Genomic DNA, 25,243 nt, shown 5'->3' with positions numbered 1-25,243 from the left:
ATTTTATTTACTTAATTATTATTAAATCTAGTTTATAAATTAATTAAAATAAGTTAACATAAACAATTACTTATTGAATACTGAATACTTACATAGCGGACAAATTAATTTTACAGTTATTATTAAATACTAATATTTCAACATTATTAAATTTAAATACGAAAATTAAATGTCATTCAAAATGTTTAATCAATCATCATGTATAAGTAGGTATAATGTCGTCCTGAGAAAATAGCTGCTGAAAGAAACGCCTGTAAGAAATTATCCAGCAATGTGAAATATTCGCATGTTAGAGGTATATCTAATTTGTTTTTATTTTACATTAAATTTATTACTACCAGTAGGGCGGTTTCAGACTAGCGTTATATTACATTTAATTTTATTCATGAAAAGATATCTTTTGATCTCATGTAGTTAGTAAGCAACTTATTTTTTTTAGGTTACAAGAGATCATGGCTCTCAGTTAATTACAACTTGATGGCTACAACATAGATGTCGCTAGTGTCGCTGCTTAAGTGACTAAATAAGAAACAAACAAGTTGAGATATGTGGTGCATAGGAGAAATTCGTGTCTGTATTCCTGTCCAGTGGTGGTGTAGGGGTATGGCACGCGGCACGGAATGCTGAGGACCTGGGTTCGATTCCCAGGGCTGGTCTCTTTTTTTGGTTTTTCTGTGTATCTATATTTCAGTTTGTATTTTCGATATGGATTTTACGGGATGACCGTAAAAGTAACAAAATTTGGAGCTGAAATAAAAAATACAAAAAGACTCCAAAAACCAATCTTAATTTTATGATTTATTTAATGCTCTTTTCAAAATGTACTTATGTCACAGACAGTAGAGTATTCTGGGTGCATCAAGTCACCATGACGCACTTAGTGCCCTGGTTCCCAGTCCGCGCCATCCGTCTTCAGTATTAACATGCGGCGACGTGCATTTATCATTGCAGCATCTGCAAGTTCATCAATCCTGCAGGCTTATCGTGCTGGCACTGCATGTACGTACCTACTTACAGCCTGTATAGTATAGTCACAGAAATTGGTAGTAAATTACGGGTAGGTAGGTACGTGTCAAAAATACATAAAGCGAAAAAAATGGACGAAATACAAAATGGTCTTTTATTTATGGTATATTCGAGCGATGTGGTTTCAAAAATCATAGTCATGGTGTCGTTTTTTCACTCTGCTGTTATACTTAATACACATATTTTTCGCGTTTTAAAATTTTACTAAGATATGGTATTCACTAGTAAAATACAGAGTGTGGTTCATAAACGAAGGAAATCAAAATAGACGAATAGACGAACTTTGGGCCTTATTCCTGACCAAAATGGTTTGATGCTTTCATAATTTGACCCGGTTATTGGTATTTATATAAATATATATATCTATATATTTTATGGTAACAATTTATTATAGTAAAAACCCTTTTAAATATTAAGTAGCGGTCACTATCCAGCTTAAACGTAATTGCTGAAAGTAATTTCCAATATCGTCTTCTAATTTCAACCTTGTTTTTTGTAGAGATAACTTCCTAGTATAATCTGGTTAATTAAACGTAATATTCAGCGGTTCCTAGTCAGCTGTTCTTTATCTTCCTTCAGCGGCATCCAACTTTTCAATAATATAATCGGTGACCAACTCCTTGACATCCGAAGAAGCAATATAGTCAACGTGTAAGAAAGAAGCTCTTGAAATCTGCCTGGGAACTGTATTGGGCATGACTGCGGCCATTGCTAAAACATCACGTTCGTCTAAAAGGATATCTCCAAGAGAATAGTGCATGGTAACATCAATCGTGATTTTGCTGATGTCGTAAGAGGGGGGTGTGATGGAACCGTAGATGATGCGGTTGCGGATGATGCCGTGGTCCCAACGTCTGAAAGCTTGATCCTTGATGTTTTGGCCGTAGTGAGCGATTTGTTTGATGGAGGACCCACCCATTTCTAAGGCAAAGATGATACTGTCCTCCTGGAACATAAAGTTTGGCTTGTTAATCAAATCTTTATGCAAAAGAGTTCGTGTACCGATTATACGGAAATAAATCGATCAAATGAATCTTCAACTTTTTTAAGCAAGAGATAGATAGTTAGGACAAACAAACTGAAACTTACCAGAATAATATCTATTCCGATCATGTCGCAAAAAGCCTGGTACTTGATGTCACCGAAACAGTAATCGGACGCCTTCTGACCGTCGTTTGGCAGCAGGATGGGCAAAGCATCCAAGGATATTTCCACCAGGCCCATGCTGAGCAGCAAGGCCTAGAAAGTCGTAAGTTAGTGTTACATATGGCCCATTTAGTTTTGCACTAATAATCCTTTGGTCGCTTTGTGTGTGTTGCCAGTGATGATATATGGACCCGAGACGTGGTGCTTCACTACATGCCTTATAAATAGGCTCAGAGTTGCTTAGCGAGCTATGGAGAGAGCTATGCTTGGGGTTTATCTACGGGATCGAATCAGAAATGAGGAGATACGTAGAAGAACAAAAGTCACCGACATAGCCAAGCGAATTAGCTCGTTGAAGTGACAATGGGCAGGCCATATAGCACGGAGAACAGATGGCCTGGTTAAAGCCGCAGGTTCACGGTGGATGCAGGCCGCTGCCAACCGAAGCGACTGGAGGTCTATGGGGGAGGCCTATGTCCAACAGTGGACGTCCTACGGCTGAGATGATGAATCCTATGGTCAAAAAGATAGGGCTCACACTGGAATCCATCCATAATTTGATATCCTTGACAATTGGATTTTATTCTTTTCCTGGGTAACAAAATGTTAGTCTATTTAGTCCCATCAGAGATTATCGGAAAATATGTAATACACATATTTTTTCTTTTATTTATTAATCAACTAGCTTTTGCCCGCGGCTTCGCCCGCATGGAATTCGGTTATCGCGCGCTGTTCCCTCGGGAACTGTGCATTTTTCCAGGATAAAAAGTAGCTATGTCACTCTCTGGCCCATAAACTATCTCTATGCCAAAAATCACGTGATCCGTCGCTCCGTTTCGACGTGAAAGACGGACAAACATCCAAACACACAAATACACAAACACACATTAGTATGGATTAATCGATTAATCAAACAAAAAATGACAAAGATAAAGCGCGTCAAAATTCGGAAGTGGGGGCCAGTGACGTCACGCTGTACTAAAAAGTGTTGCATGCGTGATGATTAATTTTATTTGACGGATAAATGTAATCAATGGATGGATGGAACAAACCTACTTTGCGGGTAATCATTATAGGCTCATTATTTTTCAATGCCTCTCGTGAACTTGAAATAAATACGCAATAGGGGCACTTCATCCATTTGTCATATGACAAATATAAGTAGATCATTGAATAGCATAGTTTTTGCTCAACAACGAGATAATTTCAAATACTCGTAGCATTGCCCTTCAGCGTTGTGTGGGTGTGGATAAAAATAAATACATCATCATGTCAGCCGAACGACCGAAAGACGTCCACTTCTTTATAAGTTTATAAACGTCAAATTTCTCACATCATTTTTGTAGGTGTGCATAGTTATAGTAACTTTTTTAGGAGGTTAAACCGTAACAGAGATAGAATGAGAGGAAGGGGAATCCCCATACAAAACAGTGTTGTTTTCGTTCTATCTCAATTACAATCAACATGAACCGATTTTGATAAAACATGTCTAAAAACGTAATTAAGAACCATCGCTAAAAACCTGCTTTCAAATAAAAAAAACCGCATTCAAATCAGTTCACAAGTTTAAGAGCTACGGTGCCACAGACAGACTGGCACAGACACACATAACAGTCAAACTTATAACACATCAACAAACATAAAAACCATAAAAACCGGTCAAGCGAGAGGGAAAAATTGAATCTTTGTTTATTTGTCTACCAGTAGCTGTACTTTAATCGAATCACCTAAACATATAATTACTTTGTTTTTTTTTTTATTCTGGTGTACAGCTATATAGTTGATACAGAGGGGCTACTACGAAATTCGAAGTTCTCTCACTCTCGTATTAAATAACATACCTAAGCGCCGGAGGGACTGTACGATACGAACTTCGATTTTCGGCTAGTTGGAGCTAATATCGTGAGATTCGTTTGTCAACTTTGTATTTTTTTTATGTTTTTGATTGATTAAATAAATAATTTATTGAATTAGGCGTTACTTTGCGGAGGTCCATATCAATGAACTAAAAGAATTTCTGAGCAAAGATTGGTTACATAACTAATTAAGGCAATCGTACGCAATACTTAAACGTCAAACGGACCAAACGATACTAACGGCACAAAACACAGATAGTTCAGAAGTCAATCTCCATACAAGTGCGTTCGAGCAACGCACACATAGACACTGCTCACGGACACGGTATCTCGGGCCGGTTGGGACCAGTGCGAGCGCGAGTGCCTACCGCTTGAGACACGCGTCTGTGAACTTTTTTGTGCAATAATGGAGCAACAAAAAAAAAAGTTAGTATAACTATTCAGTGGACGGTTGTTTAAATTAAATAATCGTGAATTTCGCCAATAACGAAATCGTCGCAAGATATTTTCTGTGACAAATTTATAATATAACAATGACGTTAAACTTAAAATATTTTAGTTATTAATTTATTTTTCCATTCTTCCCGTTTCATTCTCAACAATAAATCAAACAACTAGATAAGAGTGCCTCTACCACGATAGTTTTTTGGTGCATAAGCCATAGTTGACAACCTTAGAGCGACCGCCGAGCGTAGGTATGAAAAGTGAAGTACATACAGGAGATTGACTTCTGAACTATCTGTATTTTGTGCTAATGGCATCTAGCATTTTCCTGTCAGCTCCCATTAAAGAAGTCAATCGAGCGGATAGTATCAACAGATGCTTACGTAAATTGGTGTCGTCATTGCAGCAATAGTCCTCAATGGTGCATTAGGGAAGTTGGCCATATACCCGACACCGGCCAAAAGATGAGCGCTCGCTATCTTCTCATTGTATTCAGTCTTCATTGAATTCAGCACTAGGAACACCGTACCTCCCTGAGAATGGCCGATGTAGTGTAGCTTCTGTTGTCCAGTGTGGGCTAAAAATAGAATTAAAAAAGGGCCTGTTTTCATTGCTCTTAGAAAAATAGTACCTATCTACCTATATAACCGAGCGAACGCATTGTGTCTTTTTAAGTAGTTCAACCATTTGTTCAAAGATGACACCACATTAAAATTAAAATATCGACGTGAGATTATTTTTCTTTTTAATACAAAATACCTATACCTATATTGTATTGTACCTCTAACTCCGATAAGTAATAACTACGGAATACGGAAATTAGTTGCATGAAGAACTAAATTCACCGACACAGCTGTAAAAATATGCAAGTTGAAGTGCCATTGGCGGGCCACATCGCTCGAAGAATAGATAGTTGGGGGAGAAAAGATCTCGAGTGACGACCACGAGCCGGAAGACGAAGCGTTGGCAGGCCTCCCAGTAGCTGGACTGACGACATCGTGAGAACTGCGGGTAACCAGTGGATGCAAGTGGTGAGTTGTCATTCGTTGTGGCGTTCTAAGGGGGAGGTCTTTGTTCAGCAGTGGACGTCTTCTGGCTGATGATGTTGATTACCTCTAACTCTAGATTTTCGAGGATATTTCTACAAGCTATGTGTTTTTTGCTTTAAAAAAAATGCTCTTTTGATTAAAATGAGATTAGTACGCTACGGGATGCTGTGGTGGCTTAGTGGTTTGATTACTAGGTAAGCGTACTATCATCTAAATGTGGCCATGAAATGAGGTCTCTTCGCTTACCATCAAATGTGATTATGGACAAACGCAAGCCTATTTTGCATTAATAAAAAATAGATGACGCTATAGTATTTTGTCGAAAAATTTTGTATTTATCTTGCTATCTCAACTAGCTTAAAGTTTACTGAGAGTAACTAAAAAAGCAAGATAAATACAGTTTGATTAATTCGAGTTAACACTTGACAGATGGGCGCGCCTTCAGTCAATTTTCAACTTTGACGTCAAACAAATAAAGCCATTTTTAGTATACCGTTACCCACGTTTACAGATTATGTAAAAACTATTTTATTTGTATGACATCAAAGTTGAAAATTGATTGAAGGCACGCCCATCTGTCAAGTGTTAACTCCAAGTAATCGTGCTGTACGAACTTAGCCGACAATACGATGGTAAAACAAACATTATTCACTGAGTCTGTCGCTGTCGTGCTTATTTCAGCTGAGTAGCAAGGTTTTAGAATAATTCATTACCTAAAGCGAAGTCAATCATAGCTGGTAAGTCTATGAGAGCAATCTCCTCCCAGCTGAAGTCGAAGAAATCCATCTTCTCACTGCTGTCGTCTGGGTTAAGAGACACATGGGAGCGCGAATAGGCGTTGCCCCGGGCATTCCCCATCCAAACATCGTAGCCTGCATCGGCTAAGTTGAAGGCTGAAATAATCAATAGTAATATAATGTGAATGATCTTATATATGTAAACACTTTATTGTAAGATAATATAGAAAGAAACATAATTGACCGTTGAGATACAAAGTACAAAAGAGAACTTAGCAGTTAACCTTTGATTGAGTGGATGAGAGGAGCATTTAGGGACCGACAAAGCAGTTTAAAAGCTAGAAATAGTGAAAACTACAATACCAATTCTTTAATAAATACAATACATCAACTCATAAAAAGAAACCCATGCTAATACATACCTAATGGTCTTAAGAAGAATAAGAATAAGAAGATAGAAGTTGATGAGGTTATTAATAAGATAATAAAGAAAGAAAGAATATACATTTATTTAACGCCATAAAAACAAACATAAAACAAATACAAGACATACCTACTTACATGACGCTAAACAGGTCCTCACTCAGCATAATGCCACGGCAAGACATTATACGAATTTTTATTTAGAGCTTTCAAATTATAAGCGGTGTTATGCTCTCAATCTCTGATCAATTTATTACGCAACATCATAAAACTAAACTGTCTATAAGATCGACCTATTAGGGGATGTTTTTATTAGGTTATCATAGCAACAGAATCAGTCGCAGATTCCAATAAAATGTATACAACTGTATACAATCTGTACAATCTGTGTCAAGGTGATCACTAACTAACAATTTGATAGTCCAATCAACTGAAGTACCTACATATTCTTGGTTACTGCCTTGGTTACTGGTCTTAAAAAGTACCAGCACTCAACTCACAACTCACCTATACTATGGTCAGCACCCAAGCTGACAAAGTGACTTGAGGCACTCATGACGCCGTGCATCAGGAACACCACGGGCCTCCGTTCTGCAGTGGGACCGCTCCTCCCATAGGGTATACGGTGCATGGCCAGGACATAACCATCTTCTGTGGTGACATCGTGAACCTCTACGGGGAAACCCGCGGAGATTATTGTGTCAATCTGATAAAAGAAGAAATAGTTAGGGTACATAAGTCGAGTATAAAATATGTAGCGAAAATATTCCAACATAGGGCCGTGGTACAAAGAGATCGATACGGCTAAAGTTACAAAAATATGTATAAGACACGACTTCATTGACGTCGCTCAACGTCGTCTTACGTCAAAGTCGTAAATGTCCAAGATCGTAGATAGTACAATGTCAAGATCGTAAAATAACCAGATAGTAGAACGTCAAGGTCGTAAAATAACCAGGTAGTACACGTAACGTACCTAATAAAGCCGTATCAGTAGTTGACTGTAGGTAGGTACAGTAGGGAAAGTATAGTTTGAAACGATAAAAAAATGTATAACAAAAAATTGAACCGACTACAAAAAGCCATGAAAATAATTTTCTATCAGTCTGAAGTCGGTGCCTTAGCACGAGCCAGCAGGAGTGGACCTATAGCCGTCTACTTCACCTACATACCTACTTATATATTAGTCTTCAATCACTCCTGCTGTCGCGTGCTGAGGCACCGACTTCAGACTGGTAGAAAAATATTTTCATGTTTTTTTTTTCTCACTTTTTAGTGTAAATAATCTGAGATACAATAGTTTAATGTCAACTGCTCGACACCTTTTGCTCGAGACGTTCATTATTGAGGAGTGCTGGAGCTGCACCACCCGTTCCATTTTACCATATGCATTACGACGAGCATAAATTGCTTAGCAACTGTGTTAAAGTAACTCAAATTCAACCCGTGAACTACTTGTTATTGAGTAGTAGCTCTGTTGGTCAAATGTGGTCTTCATCATCAGTTCCACTTCACTAAATTATGATTTCAAGAGCAAATGCACAAGTAACTGCTAAATATAGCTAAATTACCATAGGTGTCCCTACAATATTTGAAGAGTTCCCTCGATTTCCTTAAGATCCGATCATCAGATCCTAATTTGGTGCTTATGGGACCTAATTGAAGGCATTCCTAGATGAACGCAAAAAAAAAAATTCAAATCGGTTTATAAATGACGGAGTTCTCAGGTAACGAACATAAAAAAACCGGCCAAGAGCGTGTCGAACACGCCTGAAATTGGGTTCCGTAGCCATTACGAACAAAATAAATAATATTTTTCGAAGGATTTCGTGTTTTATACGGAATCTTCCAAGTTTAGCTATATTTTATACCTTAGGCTGCTATTTACTCTTAAACTACTAATAATTCTCAAGCAATCTTAGCCTCTATAATTGTCCTTGTAAATTTGATATATTTACTACCATTCTGATTTTTTTCAAATTTTTCCACCCAACAGTTTAGATTTTAAAGATGAATATTTCGCAAACAAATCACTGAATCAAAAAAATCGTCTGAGCAAACCCCTAATGGTTTTAAAAGACCTATCCAAAGATACCCCACACTATGGGGTTGGGTGAGAAAAAAAAAACACCCCCACTTTACGTCTATGGGTACCAACCCTAAAAAAAATTTTTTAATTTTTATTTTGTACTTCTTTGTCGGCATAGTTTACATATATATCCGTGCAAAATTACAGCTTTCTAGCATTGATAGTCCCTGAGCAAAGCAGGACAAGGACAGACAGACAGACATGGCGAAACTATAAGGGTTCCGTTTTTGCGATTTTGGCTCCGGAACCCTAAAAATACAACCGAATAGATAAGCTCCTCCTTTTTTTGAAATCGGTTAAAAAATTCCTGCATTTATATAATGGTACACTGCAAACATTAGGTCACATAAAGACTAAAGGAAGTTTAAAATCACTGAAATAAACAGGAAAAAGATCGTGCCTTTTACACGTTACTAGATAATCCTAAAGCAAAATATGGCTGCGTCTAAACAACTCACGATTCTTCTGATTGAGATGAATCTACTTTCAACGCCATCTTGTGGCATTGAGCACACTGACACCACGACTGCCACCATCACCAAAATAAGAGCGCGCCACAACATTATACAGATTACAGATTACAAATGGTAACCCTCGCCAGCTACTCGATGATATTTATATTTCCTCCTTATCTGTCGTTTTCTTGTACGCAGGGGTATATTAACATATTAACTATAAAATCAAGTTAGTTATCATTGTTTTTTATTTCACTCGAATCGTAATTTAACTGGATAAGATTTTTGCAGAAGATAACCGAGATAAGATATGTTTGTAAAGTTGGGTGCCCGAAATGAGAGACCGGTTGATTTTTTGGACTTTTACTCCGAAGCCGATTGCAATGGAACAGTGACAAACAAACTTAAAAACCTTATTTATATTGATGCGCGATACTAGCGCCACAATAGTGCAATAAGTTAAATAAAACAGGCGAGGAGTTAAGTTTTTACACATACTCGTATCTTATACGCATTACGATAATTATTAGTCATCGTCTGGGCACGCATGTTACAAACTGTACACCCAAACTAAAGCTTAAAGCGGCAATTACACTGTGTTGTTTACCTAATGCGGTTGCCGAATTTGTTTCAAACTACTTCGGCGAACGACCGTCGCCTTTACATTAGTCTGTCCGTCTACTGCGGCGGCCATATTATAAGGCGGTGGCAGCTGTCGCTCGCCGAATGCGGCCGACTACCGTGTTCTTTACACTTTTGCGGTCGCCGCATGCAAAATGCGGCGAACGACTCAGTGTAATTGCCGCTTAACTAGAACACGTTACTATTCTATAGGAGCAGTCGCCTGCTTCGTCAGGTCCACGCCTGCTGTTTTTTTGCTCGAATGAAGACAGTAACAGCAGTAATGGAACTCAGGGCCTAGGTACCAGAGGCCGTATTGTCTAACACGCTGACGTGCACGATCGCATTCAAAATCCCTTTCTACCCTCGACTTATACATGAGACAGAAAGAAGTGATGAAAGCAATTGTGATTCCAAGTTTGTTAGACGATAAGGCCTCTAGACTCCTTTGTATCAGAGAAGGCTGTCTGAAACTAGCGTCTTGTAGCTGCAGTGACCCCATTCAATCGATGGACAACTTACCGCCTCGGGTGCTACCGCTTGCACGATAAAGTATCTAGTTGATACCAACAAAAAGGCCACCGACGTGGCTGCATTCTTGTTTGGAAACATAGCTCATCGCTGTTGATACGCAAAGAGAAGATTACAAGGTAGACAGAGGCCCTAAGATGGCCAAAGTAACCTTAATCCAGACCCTTGGTTTGAGATTCTTCACTTGAAAATGTCCGAGTATAGCTATAGTTATCGGCAAACTGAATAGCATGATAATTTTAATTTCCATTAATCAGTATGTAATTGACAAAACGTGATCTATGATGGCTGCCAGATCACGAATTTCGTTAGTTCTTACCTGCACTTTGTTTATTTGTTCAGTGTTGTAACAGCACTTATTGTGTCAACTCTTGTCGACGTTTTGTTAATTGTTGTTGTGAGTTGTCCTTTCTTATAACATTTTAAACTTTCGTGATTCTCACTCATAGTCAAAATACCATATACGGGACTTATCACGCTATTTTTACACGTTGCAGAAACGTCGAGGTAAATATTACTTGTGTAAAAATAGCGCGATAAGTCCCGTATATGGTATTTTTACTTTGTTCTTTTTTTGTAGTGATGGTCATGGAGGGATGCCTACGTTTGACCCCAGTGATATAATATACAATATTCACCCACCAAGTCATTTCCTCGTCAGTATTCAGTAGAACAGCAGTCTCAATAATACTGTATGTAATAGTTTTGTGATGACGTTTGGTAATTTATCAGTTATTTCAGTACTATCTATTCAAGTGTTTAACGAATTATAATCGTGATTTCAATCAAAGATAAAATATTTAGGTACTGGTGTCGTATTTAGGGAATTTCCTTTTTTTAAAGTTCCATAGCCAAAATTACAAAAATGGTATCCTAATAAATCTATAAGACCATGCCTGTTTGTATGTCACAGGTATTTCACTTAAAAATTTATACGTGTACCTTATTTGGTGTTAGAGACTCTATATACTTTCCAATTTGGATCTCTGCATTATGAGCTTTCCTACAAACTACAATCCTTGGTTTTTGCACTCAGCATGGCGTTAGTTATGTGTAGGTATTCTATAGAAAGTGTCTCAAAATTTATAAGAAAGAATTTTTCATCAGGTGATGTGTTAGTTAGTTAGAACACCCGTATAAATGTTTTCCAGGTTTTTTTAATAATGGTTGGTAAATGTTTCAAATGTTTGTTGTTGCTCTGACGCGATAAGACCGCTTATACATAGCTAACCTTGAAAATGTATCTACCTACTTCTATATCTATTGTGGTGTATACTAAAAACTCATTGTATTGTATTGTTTCCTTTCATTGATGATGTTCAAAGTACCGCATCAAGTGGCTACATTTTCAAACAAAATTCCGATGAAAAATCTGTACAAGGATGTTCAGTGGTTCCTGCTGAAATGTTATGGAATTATTTCATGATAATTTATGTACTTAATAGTTATATTATAACTTGATAGGGCAAATAATTTGACATAAACGTACATATTTTTATAGCGCGCCCATTTTACCGAACAGCAAGCTCAGTAGCAAGCAAGCAAGCATACCTATATAGTTCAGGTAGGCGGAGCGACGATTTGCGAAAAGTAGTTATCAGAATGCCCTATTACTACGAAGTGCAGAATTTGAATTTCGTATCTTGCTGTCCCGCTTGCGCTTATATTATTCAATACGAGAGCGAAAGGGACGGTACGATACGAACTTAGATTTTCGAATTTGGTAGTAGCCCGCCTGGATGCGACAGGCTGGGATAATATAACGCTATTACGGTGAGGCCTGTGTCCAGCAGTAGACTGCTATACTAATAAGCCAAAGATGTCATATTTTTTGTAAAAATTTAAAAGTTTGCAGGTGGTAGGACCTTGTTCAAGGTCCGCCCGGATTGCTACCATCATCTTGCCCGCTAATCCTGCCGTGAAGCAGCAGTGCTTGCACTGTTGTGTTTCGGCGTAGAGAGTAAGGCAGCCGGTGAAATTACTGGCACTTTAGTTATCCCATCTTAGGCCTCTAGGTTGGCAACGCATCTGCAATCCCCCTGGTATTGCAGGTGTCTACGAGCGGTGGTGATCTCTTACCATCAGGAGACCCATTTGCTCGTTTGCCATCCAGTCGAATAAAAAAAAGAAGTTTTTATTTAACTTTGTATGATTTAATCTATGTGCGGGTCAAATCTTCTAAGTTAAATTTGGCCCGCTTCTAGTAGTCGGATTCTCTTGAAATTTGGCATACTTATGTAAATTGCGTGACAAATGTGACAATACAATTACCTGGTAATGACATCCTGGTAGTCCGGCCAGGATCGTCTCCGCAGGACGGAACTCTAACGGTTATTAGCATCGACTTGAAATTTGGTATGCAAATGTAGTTTGGGTGACAATGCAAGTACATCAACAAAAGTACAGTCATAAAAAAAGCTTGTACTTAAAATGAAATTTTTACCAAAAAAATATTCCATGTGCTCACCAGTATAAAAACATTTTGTATACAATGTGCCGGCTACGTTAATCGGAATTTAGCTAACAACTAAGTGCTTATGTAACAGCTGTTGACAAGCATAACGTTTAAATGGCATAAACTTATCCTAACACCTTTTGACATAACATTTGATATTATGTTCAGGTGGTTCAACAAAAAGTTGGAAGTCCCACTACTTTGTCTCTTCAAAGTTCAAGATCTCAAAAACGGCAGAACCGATTTTGATGAAACATGTCTTAAAACCATTGCTAGAAATTCTGCTTTCAAATAAAATAAACTGCATTAAAATCGGGCTACCCGTTTAAGAGCTACAGTGCCACAGACAGACAGACACACATAGCGGCCAAATTTATAACACCCCTCTTTTTCGTCGCGGTTTAAAAATGGATTAGATCAAAGTCATCGGCCCCTTAGCTCGTAAACTACGTGAAATAGGAGCTTCGTCGACTTTGTCATGAGAGGCTTGCGTTGGCCACAATCACACCACTGGTAAGATGAGACACCGATACGTATAGGTCCGAAGGATGACACTCTTTCCCGGCCCGGACAATACCGACATGGAAATACCGACACTGTTTTTCGTGTACACGCCCATAGAAGCTCCTGTCAGTTTCTATGGGTGTGTACACAAAAAACAGGGCCCGTATTTCCATGTCGGTGTTATCCGGGCCGGGAAAGAGTGTCACCCGGTCCGAATCAATTGCATGGAATCAACAACCCGATTCAAACATTATTGCTACTCCGCAATAACAATCGATTCTAATCGGTCATGGTGTATCTCTGATAATATAGTATCCAATTAATTTGATCGAGTGGAATTCGCCAAACATTAACATTTGACAAATTCGTCATAACAACTAATGAATGATTTAGATTTTTATCTTTTAATCTATTTCACAACTAATATCGTCTACACGCGTTAATGATAACAATGGTTCTTTAGAGGTCAATTTCTAGAGTTAGGCCCCTCAAAAGGACGAACGGGACTCTTATAGAGTCATTGTGTTCTGTTCTGTCTGTTATTAACATTCTCCCTAGATTTGAAGACGGACAGATTGTAGTGATCAGGGAACACAGAAGCTGATGGCAGAGCATCCCAACTCTTAAGCTGTCCTTAGCTGGAGAATGCAGCGCATCTGCGTGTTATCTATCATTCAGCCAGTCACTTTAGCGTTCAATAAAATAATAATTAATTTCTTTTGAAATATAGGTGTAAACATAAAAAAAAAAATTGGGACAAACACACTTAACCCCTTTCATATTTTAGACTCTCCACGAAAACCGCCAAGTCATATTATTCCTATTTACGATACCTAAAGAAATATCTTGACAAACAAGCTATCTGACATCACCCTGTTATTACCCAATAAAGCCACTTTACGACTAAACTGAGTATATATATAGCGGTATTGATTCTACATAAATCCGGGTATTATGTGGCGATCTGCGTAAATTATGGACAGGGAGGGGACGGATGTCACGGCTGGTAGTTGTGGCTTACGTTGATTTAATTGACGAAGTAAAATTAATCAGAAATGTGGAGAGGAGATGTGAAGAAGAACGAGGGTCACCGACATAGCCAAGTGAATTAGCTTGTTAAAATGGCAATGGGCAGGCCATATAGCACGGAAAACAGATGGCCGTTGGGGCCGAAATTTCTCGAATGAGAATCGCGGATCGGCAGGCGCAGCGTAGGATGTCCACCAACGAGATGGGCGGACGACCTAGTTAAAGCCGTGGATTCACGGTGGATGCAGGCTGCTACCAACCTAAGCAACTGGAGGTCTATGGGGGAGGCCTACTCGTATGTCCAACAGTGGACGTCCTACGGCTGATATGAAGATGTTGATGATGATGTATTGAAGAAGATCACTTTTTTCCTGCTTCAATTAAAGGTGCTCAGCACGTACGAGTATCAACCTTCTGGCAATTCTACGGATAGGATATCGTCTAAAAAGTTTGTTCATATTGTCTAAATTTCTATCTAAGTAGAATTTAACGCCATATTATTTAACTAAAAAAAATACTTGTCTGTTTCCAAAAGCAATTCAAATCTTAATTTTCCATTTACGTTCGATAAAAAAATAAAACTTGAAAATATTTGATTCACAATGAATATTCATAACAAGAAAATCTTCAACAATAATCAGCCTCATTTGTAAAAAAACTTTTGGGAAAAGACAACGGCGTTTTGGGCGTTATAAGAAGCTTAATTGTCATCTGTCATTTATGTGTTCTGTCTTTTATTTGTAAACACTTTCTGTATTTCTTTCATTTGTATATACTTTGTTATTGGCAGAATCATCAAAAAAGTTAATGGGACCAAAGCTTTCCTTAATGAGAACTGACTTGAATCATGACTATCTATATTGACGAAGACGAAGATCCAAGTTTAGAAGCACGTTCACAATGCAACAGAATGAGAACCTTCTTTTTGAGAATCACCATGTCTGCTGTAATCCCGATGCTGATATTCATGCCTTTGCTCCTCATAGTGTCTATGGGCGAGATGAATGGTGACATGGAGTCGATAACCAGCCGCATCGTCATTATAGTCTGCGGTATATTATACATTCAACTCATTGCAGCAATATTTCTCCTGATTATGAGTTTCTCCATGAAGAAAGTACCCGTCAAGTTCCATCTTTGGTACACTGCTATCCACTTGATCATTACCATTGCCTTCCTTTGCCTCTGTTGTTTCATGACAGCGGTCAACAATTACTTCGTGGGCTCTGTCTTATTCTTTTCAGGAAGCCTCATGTATGTTTTTACTATTTACAAAGGATTTAAAAATAAAAGGTTGCTTGGTTTAAGAATATACCTGTTTTAAAAAGTTGTCTCTTATTTCTATTTCAATTTTACCATTTAGTAACTGTTTTAGCCTCTATAATAATGTACGTTCTCATTAAAGTTCTCGAACGGAGACCGTGGGTCGGCAAGCGCAGCGTAGGACGTCCACCAGCGAGGGATGAACGGCTAGTTAAAACAGTGGTTTTGCGGTGGATGCAAGCCGCTTCCAAACGAAACAACTGAAGATTTATGGGGAAATCCTATGTCCAACAGTGGACGTCCTATGGTTGCTATATGATGATGATGATGAATAATGTACGACCTGTTAATCCGTGTACCGTATAAAAATTACTTAAGAATACGAAATTATCAGAGCGTACATTATTGTCGTACATTCCAGGGCGATAATTACCGGGCGCACATTTACTGCACCGCACCCTTTTGCGTAACCCCAATAAACTTAACCCTTCCGTCGCCCACTCCGTCACTCAAAGGAACGCGAAGCGAAATGTTTACAACACAACGCCGTATAAACTGTCGCCAAACTTTGCCGTTTTAAATATTCAAAACAACTTTATTACTTTTAAATTAGTTTTCCTTGAAGTTTACATACTCGGCGAAACGACTCTGAACTTGCGCTTCTCATCTGTATTCTATGGCTGGAAATATAACGTGGACAGCTAGATTAAGCTTAAATAACTAATTGCAGATTAATAATTCGCTTTACTGGGATAGCCATGTATTTCGGCCGTCAAAATTCAGCATTAGTACCTAAAGTTTGTAATACACAGAATGATACTGTCCTGCATTCATTTCCTACTCCCACCAGGAGCCAATCTTCACTCAATGCCTCAAAGACTCAAACTCATAGTGATACAGCATCATTATAAAGTGCTGTGGGTAGAGCCAGAGGCCGTATTGCCAACGTTTCTGTTGCTCGCGATCGCAATCAATCAAGTGACAGTTTTTGTAATACGAAAGCTGTCATTTGATACGATCAGAAACGTCAGGCAATACGGCTTCTGAACGAAGTTTTTAAATGTGAATGAAATCTTCTACACGTTTATGATGATGAAAGTTAAAAAAAAACGCTTATTTTGTTAGCGTTGAAAGCCCAATACGCATTAAATCTTGTTTTATTTCTGTACCAGTGTTTGCCCCGTGGCTTCGCACGCGTAAACCAACAAACAGTTGAATTGAAATTCCGGGATTCAGTACATTTAAAAAATACATCGTGGATTTTATTATCATTGGTTAGGTACACACCCGTGCCAAAATACATGACTCTTAGCCCGAGTACTGCCTTTTCGCAACGTAACGTTTGGCAACCTGCTTCATTTCGCAATTTTTCATTTCGCAAACTCTAAAACTGTAAACATTTCAGGATTTATTTCAGGGCCATCGTGTAGAACCCTTTAGGTTAGATTAGGTTAGTTTTATAAAAATCCTGAAATATTTACAGTTTCAGAAATATTAAACAGTTGGGAAATGAAAAGTTGCGAAATGAAACAGGTTGCCAAACGTTATTCGCCGAAACATTAGTAAACCCTCTTAGCCCAGTGGTTGAAATTTCGAAATTGTATCCCTAAAAAATAAATAAATCGGGATTGGACTTTCGCATTTATAATATTAGTAGGATTTAAAGTACTTACCTACTTGTTTTGTTGTTTGCCTGACCTGATACCTGTACCTTTACCTGTACTGATGGCTGCACGGATAACACATTCTATACAGCTGTAATTTGATGGAACGCCGCCAGTTTTCGTTTCCTAACTGACAAAAAGTAACCCGGCAGTAAACACAAAACACTAGTTGTCTCCAAGTTTATGCTAATGCCGTAAGTTGGGTACTAAATCAGATTACTAAGCCGTAGACGCGCCGCTGAGTTAAAGGAGCACCGAACATTAAATCGACGTCGACTAAAAGGTTAGCTGATGACAATTACTGTGACGTGACAAATATACGTGCTTTGTGATAAAAGTTCAGAGATGATTAGTTTATTTTGTATTTAGGATTTTGTAACTAAATTACCTCAAGAGGTAACCGTGCTGTGCCTGGTTTTAGTATAGAATGCATATATGTTTTCGTGGGTGACGGTGGGTTAAAGGTGACTAAGGACCTAATGTGAAATTGGGCAGCAGCACTCTCTATAGCCAACTCCGGGCTCCAGCACTGCGATGTGGAAGACAAAGGGGCACCACCACACTTGAATCTATATAGGGTAGATGCATAATGATGGATATGCATCCATGATAATCTTTTTCAAACTTTTTCATGATGCGACACCCTTCGGTTTGAAGAATATTTGGCGACTCCACGCATACTTATTACACAATAACGTGAGAGTATTTAAAAGTAACTGACCCTGCGCCCTCCCTAAGGGACATCTGCAATTCCACGGGGAGTCGCGACCCACAGATTGAAAAACACTAATCCATAAAATAGAACCCTAAATTGTCGTATCAAAAGTTGTGAGTCTTTCTCTCTAAAATATTCGCTGACGACATTTAATTTATTCAAGTGCTTAAAGCACTTAACTTTATAAAAAAACGGTAATAAAGTAGAAAATCAGTAATTTCGATTCGAGCTTTGAAGAGCCTTCCATAAAGTGCTTGAAATGCTAAAATTTCCAACAAAATACCTAAAAAGACCCGTAATTCGCCTAAAGCCGGCGTCTAGTTCGTGACTTTCATCTTACGCATCGAAGGCCCAATTTTTATTCCACCTTGAGGATAAAATTCAAGTTTATAAGCTTAACCGAGTAATAAAGCTTAAAGGAGATCGTCACTTTAAGAAGTGCTTGCGTAACTAGATTTCTTGAAAAATTGTTACCAATTATATTTATATGTAATGAATGGCAATAATTATATTGGAGGCCGAGTTAATGTTAAATTTGATTCTTATTATTATTTTGGTACATTTGACATTGCTCTTGACATTGTTTATTGGTTCAGAATTGTTATTGTTGATTGGATTGTTATTAATTTATTAGATTAAATATTGATTGGTGATTATTATTTCTTATGCTACTTATATTATGTTATTATTTGATATTATTTGGGTATTTTATAATTCGGGAATATAATTGAATGAACTATTGTTAATTTATGAATGTATTAAATAGACTATTGCACGTCTCTCCGAGACAGGACATGATGAACTGATAAAAACATATACTGATTTAACATCTATGTAATAACTTATGACCTTGTAATAAACATTTTGAATTTGAATTTGAAACTGGGACATTAACCGTTCAAATGTGAATTAAATTAAAACGTATGGACCAATTTTAACAACAAATATATGGGATCTCCGTAGGAAAATTACCGAAAGTTGTTTGTAAGGGTATATAGCATTGAGAGATTGATGAACAAAGGCAAAAAAGGCGAAAGGGTATTTTTATTTATGTAGACGTAGACTAGATTATATATGTCACTATTTTCCGCGCCCCACTTTAGCCATCCCTATTTGTTTGTAAAATTATCAGTATCGCTATAACAGCAATTCCCAGCCATGCAGACAGCCGCATTCGCTGTGCAAAAGCAATGACCCTTTATTCCTGGTCATTACATAAGTAGGCCATCTGTACTGTACCTACCGTTGTGTAGAGGCTATATTAATATCGTTACAGGCGGTGATCGCGATTTGATAGGATGTGATAGAAAGTTTGATAATGTTAATGTGTTGATGTTTCGTTAGTTAGTAAGACTTTTCGTTGAAATAAACCGGACAAGGATTTCTTTCTTTCTTTCAATAAAGGCTGGAAAAAGTTAAAAGTGAAAATTTTATCTACCTACTTAAAACTTAGTACCTGGGCGACCGAGCTTTGCTCGGGCTAAAATTCGATAACAAACGTTTTCCCAGAGATAAGACTAAGCTAGATCGTTTTTTCATCCCCGAAAACCCCTACATACCAAATTTCATCGAAATCGTTGGAGCCGTTTCCGAGATCCCCGAAATATATTTATATATATTTAAACAAGAATTGCTCGTTTAAACATATAAGATATATAATAGATTATTACTATCTTTGTCGCATGGCTCTTGCATCGCGTGATGCTTACATATCTCGTCTGATGATGCACCCGTAACCTTCCACCATTATATCTAGTCACTTAGACCATTACTGTGCCATTACTTAGTTATCATCACATCATCATCCCAGCCTATATACGTCCCACTGCTGAGCACAGGCCTCCTCTCAGAACAAGAGGGCGCGGGCCGTAGTTCCCACGCGGGCCCAGTGTGGATTGGGAACTTCACACACACCATACTTAATACCTCGTAAAAATAGAGTTGTTAGATTTTATTGAATTTATTTTATTAAATCGTTAAATGTTCGAAAGAAGCTAATTTAATATTAGGATGTTAAAAATAGTTATTTTTGCAACAAGAGAGCAAAGTTGTTTTTTGTTGCGAGTGTTGATTTTGAATCCCGAGTAAGCGAAGGATTCTATAATTGAATCACGAGCGTTAGCGAGTGATTCTAGGTTTGAATCCTGAGATCAGCAAGGGATTGAAATACACGAGATGCAAAAAAACTTTGGTCTCGTGTGACACATACAATTTTTCACCTCAGCAGCGAGAATATAATTTAAATGTAACATAAGAATAAAACCACATATACCTACCTGTTTACAAAACAAACACATTTTTTTAAAATAGAATCCGATTATTATCAAATATAATAATTACATTTAAAACCAAATCAAAATCAGTGAGCAAAATGCGATTTTGCTCACTGATTTTTCATAGCAAAACCTGCTTGTTTGAGCTGCTGAGGTGAAAAGGTTATTTTCATGCAGTGTTGCCAGATGCCAGAATACCAAATGCCGGGAGCTGCGCTTTCAAAACGCGGATTTTTAAATGAAAATGCGGATTTGCGGAATACGTTTATAGGTTTTTTTAGCACGTTGAAAACCCGAAGAAAAGGCATAGTACAACTAGTTGCTTCCGCTGTGCCGTAAGCGTGCGTTCGTTCGTTCTTTGAATTTACCACCTTTTTCCAAGAGCAAGTGGTAACATTTAAAAATTGATCGTGTATATTTTAAAAAAGCGGATCCACGTTAGTTTAAAGCGGATAGCGGGGCCAGTGGCAAAAACGCGGGGTAAAAAGCGGAAAAGCGGGGTGTCTGGCAACACTGTTTTCATGTCTTTTTTTTGTTATGATCTACCATTGTTATATCTCATAAAAATAATTCGGCAATGGTCTGAACTCTATCTAAACTATTTCTTTCACTAAGACTGAGGATTTGTGTCTAACGCTATCCTAATTGGATTCAGTGAAATCTGCGATGACAGATGTTGATTACAATGCAGGAAAAACATAATAACCTAATTAAGTAATAGGCACATCTGTATCCAGATTAGTTTTATCAATTTTGGTAATTGTGAATTATGAGTTTTTACCGAATTCGATATTAATAAATTATGGTGACACGGTAAGTATGTGTATGTATTTGATTTCTCTTTGATCTTGTTCATATTCCGATACTGCCTCTAGCCTTTTGTCAATTTTATGCAAAAGTTCCAACAATGTCGTGAAATGTAAAGATACTTACACATATATCAAAAGAACCGGCCAAGTGCGAGTCGGTCTCGCGCACGAAGGGTTCCTTACTATTATCTATACAACATTAGATATTAGCAAAAAAACGGCAAAAAAATCAAGTTTGTTGTATGGGAGCCCCCCTTAAATATTTATTATATTTTAAATAATTTATTGAATCAGGCGTTACTTTGCGGAGGTCCATATCAATGAACTAAAATAATTTCCTTGCTCACCCGCGACCTTACGATAGCTAAGCTTATGCAAAATATGCGTGTTCATGCAGTTCCTCCACCTCCACACTGTAAGAACACACACAAATCACACAAACCCATCTATCACCACCACCACACTACACTGACGCGTTTCGAACTCAAACAGAGCTCATCTTCAGAGTGACACAACCGTACACCATGCTACCAGTTGTTAGACTCTAACAAACTGTCACTCTGCATGAACACGCATATTTTGCATAAGCTTAGCTATCGTAAGGTCGCGGGTGAGCAAGGAAATTATTTTAGTTTATTATATTTAAATTAAATTATTTATTTTTAAAGTGATTATACCACTAAAGCTTCTGTGAATATTTCAAGCGTCTACCTGTTGCCGTTATTAATATCAAGCAAAAAAAAAAGCAAAACAATCACGTTTGTTGTATGGGCGCCCCCTTAAATATTAATTTTATTCTGTTTTTAGTATTTGTTGTTATAGCGGCCACAGTAATACATAATCTGTGAAAATTTCACGTGTCTTACGACTCAAGAGATAGAGCCCTGTGACAGACGGATAGACAGACAGACAGACAGCGGAGTCTCAGTAATAGGGTTCCGTTGGCACTCTTTGGGTACGGAACCCTAAAAACACTAAGAAGTTAAAAATAACAACAGAATCTAGATTTTTAAATTTATTTACCTAACCTTTTCTTCTACTCATTATTATATCCTTGTGAACAAAAATTTAAGTTCGCGGGTAGTCAAGCCCGGTGCGACCGGCGGCGTGACGAGCGACTGCTCTGTGCCCTTAGTGTAAGTTTTCGGTTACAAAATACGTCTCGATCGCGTTCACGTTAAAATCTCAATTTGTATGCAAAGACGAACAGCGCCTCTAGCGGAACATTTGCGAGTTTAGGTATATTTTATACTTTAGGCTACTATTTACTCTTAAACTACTAATAATTCTCAAGCAAACTTAGCTGTTATAGTTTTCTTGAAAGTTTGATATATTTACTACCATTCTGATTTTTTTCAAATTTTTCCACCCACCGGTTTAGATTTTAGAGGGGGGGGGGCACGCTCGATTTTAATGAAAATTTGCACTTTAAAGTTGAATATTTTGCAAACAAATCACTGAGTAGAAAAATCGTTTTAGCAACCCCCTTTTAGCAACCCGATTTTAAAAGACCTATCCAATGATACCCCACACTACAAGGTTGGATGAGAAAAAAGAAATCACCCCCACTTTACGACTATGGGAGGTCCTGTTTTTGAAATTTTTATTGTACCATTTTGTCGCCATAGTTTACATACATATTCTTGCAAAATTACAGCTTTCTAGCATTGATAGTCCCTGAGCAAAGCCACGGACGGACAGACAGACAGACATGGCGAAACTATAAGGGTTCCTTTTTTGCCATTTTGGCTCCGGAACCCTAAAAATGCTCACCGTCTAAAGCCTCCAATAACGAGCGAGAAATGGCGAAATTGCACCGTGAATCCTTCAAAACTCATAAAGAACTTTGGTACGAACATTTTGTCAATATTGTCATCCCTCATATGAAGAGTTCAGCCGTCGGCGAACTTTTTTACTTCGAAGTTGTCTCGTGGCTTAATCAAACTTAAATTGGGTGCGGAATAGGGCTGCTCCTGTTGATAAAGGTTTTTTTTTTCATTAACCTGTCCTCTCCCAGAGGCACAAATTTGTGCCGAAATTCCTTTGATCCTGTTAGCCTGGGAGATGACAGAAGTGCTTAGAGATGAAACAACTTGACATACAAACGTGTCACTTAGTGTCACGCTAAGCGTCGCGTTAGTGGCGAAAATTGCGAAACTGAAGTGGCAGTGGGCGGGGCACATTGCTCGCAGGACTGATGGCCGATGGGATCAGAAGGTTTTCGAATGGCGTGAACGGACCGGGAGACGAGCTGTCGGTAGGCCTCCAACAAGATGGAGCGACGACCTGGTTAAGATCGCGGGATCGCGGTGGATGCGAAAAGCACGAGACCGGTCTTAGTAGAGAGCCTTGGCGGAGGCCTATGTCCAGCAGTGAACGTCTTTCGGCTGACATGATGATGATGATGACTTAGCGTCAACGGTTTGATCGTCATCATCATGTCAGCCGTAGGACGTCCACTGTTGGAATAGGCCTCCCCCATATACCTCCAGTTGCTTCGTTTGGAAGCAGCCTGCACCCACCATGGACCCGCGGCTTTAACCAGGTTATCCGTCCGCTGCCTGCCACGTTATTTCTCTTGAGAGATCTGTACTGTACTCACAAATAAATATGAGTAGCAGCCTTATTAATTAGTACCTAACTATATTCTTCGTGAATGCTTCTATTAAATAATAAGCGACATGAAGGGCTTTTGCACACCGTGTTTTTAAATCTCGCCGTCAATGCGCGTTTGTATCAATGCAAAAGCGAGAGTTCTATGGCTGCTCTATGGAAAGAAACAAGTGCGTTGACTATGCGTTTAAAAAGCGCAGTGTATAAAGTCTCTAAAAGTGACATAACCACACTTAGTATTCTTTAGCCTCCTCTACACTGTGAGCGCTACACATTTCCCAAATTGCCTCATTTTTTATTTATTTTCTACTTTGAGAACAAATTGGTGATGGCAACCCTAGCATTGACGTAAATTGATTTCGATCAGCCAATCGCGCCGCGTCTTCTAGCGGCAACAGCTACAGCTACAGCCATTCCCGACCTGTCCCGATGTGAGTGTTGCCAGCATTATTTTTAAAATGTCCTTTGAATTAAGCTGTTGTAAGTCGTTTAATGACATTGAATATAAATAAATCTTTTAGACCAAGGGAAGCCAAATTAGACTGATAATTTCAATCGGAAATTATGAAGTTTATGAAGAATTTTAGTTGCAGTCAACATTTTTTTCCACATATTAATTTATTTTCAAAATGTACCGCGTCAAAGACGTGATTAAATATTGCCTTATAAATTGCGTCAAAAATCCATTACAGGCGCGCTTAGTTTAACTGAACCGCCCGCTGAGATATTCTTGATTTTCTTGACACAAGTACATAAGAAAGGAACGACCATCAAAGATCATGCGGCTTGACTGAAATTGGTATAATATAACAACGTGACATTTCCTTCCTTGTTCTCCATCTCTTTCACCCCAGTTTAATTAGAAAGAGATACAACGCAAAAGCGCAGCACTTGCTGCGTGTATTAAGCAGTCTACACACGAGCCGGTAATGACCATAACAAGCGGCGAGTAACGGGGGACGATTAACCCGTGCGCGGACGTGTGTGGCGTGCTTTATGGACAGTCGGGATAGAGTTGTTAGGGATTATTGTCGGACCTATGTACCTTTAAGCTCCTATGAAAGGATATAGTATTGATCATCGTCGTTTTCATCAATTTCAAAGTAATGTAGAGAACCTGACTACGAAGCTTGAGGTCCCGGGTTCGATTCCCGTGTCGGGGCAGATATTTGTATGAAAAATACGAATGTTTGCTCTCGGGTCTTGGGTGTTTAATATGTATCTATTTAAGTATGTATCTACCTATATAATTATATTTATCCGTTGCTTAGTACCTACCCATAACACAAGCTTCGCTAAGCTTACTTTGGGACTACATAGGTCAATTGATGTGAATTGTCCCGTGATATTTATTTATTATTATTATTTATTTAAATTTTATAAGTTTTATTGATTTGTTTGATTGATTTGATTGATTTTTAGTTTTATATAAAAAAAAATAATATTTAAAATATATAAACTTACCTAACCTAACTAGCTAATTTAACCTAACCTAGCTTATTTTAAAAAAAGTAGTGGAACGTAGAACCTCCTCTTTTTTG

General features: G+C 38.2%; 2 protein-coding genes across 3 annotated transcripts in view; one reads left to right on the top strand and one right to left on the bottom strand.

Annotated features, from left to right (window-relative positions):
- The window catches only part of Sdc (Syndecan), a 442,876-nt gene that overhangs the window by 283,169 nt on the left and 134,464 nt on the right, over positions 1 to 25,243 (top strand). The window lies entirely within an intron of this gene.
- LOC141437971 (lipase 3-like) lies at positions 786 to 9,422 on the bottom strand. The gene is made up of 6 exons (XM_074101580.1): positions 9,229 to 9,422; positions 7,189 to 7,387; positions 6,235 to 6,414; positions 4,856 to 5,049; positions 2,116 to 2,265; positions 786 to 1,972 (listed from the first exon to the last, which is right to left on the bottom strand). The coding sequence occupies exons 1-6, from the start codon at positions 9,331 to 9,333 to the stop codon at positions 1,592 to 1,594; spliced, it is 1,209 nt and encodes a 402-aa protein (XP_073957681.1). The 5' UTR covers positions 9,334 to 9,422; the 3' UTR covers positions 786 to 1,591.

This window comes from Choristoneura fumiferana, chromosome 18 (assembly GCF_025370935.1).
Source record: "Choristoneura fumiferana chromosome 18, NRCan_CFum_1, whole genome shotgun sequence".
NCBI classification, from domain to species: Eukaryota; Metazoa; Arthropoda; class Insecta; order Lepidoptera; family Tortricidae; genus Choristoneura; species Choristoneura fumiferana.
Note: the sequence above shows the minus strand (reverse complement) of the source record. Positions and strands in the feature narration are given on the sequence as shown.

What these genes read in the sequence shown, in the direction of transcription:
- LOC141437971 (XM_074101580.1), bottom strand. Translation starts at nt 9,333, where the DNA reads ATGTTGTGGCGCGCTCTTATTTTGGTGATGGTGGCAGTCGTGGTGTCA. An exon ending in TCATCTCAATCAGAAGAATC is followed by an intron (nt 7,388 to 9,228) that starts GTGAGTTGTTTA and finishes TTCTTTTATCAG; the next exon opens with ATTGACACAATAATCTCCGC. An exon ending in GGGTGCTGACCATAGTATAG is followed by an intron (nt 6,415 to 7,188) that starts GTGAGTTGTGAG and finishes TGATTATTTCAG; the next exon opens with CCTTCAACTTAGCCGATGCA.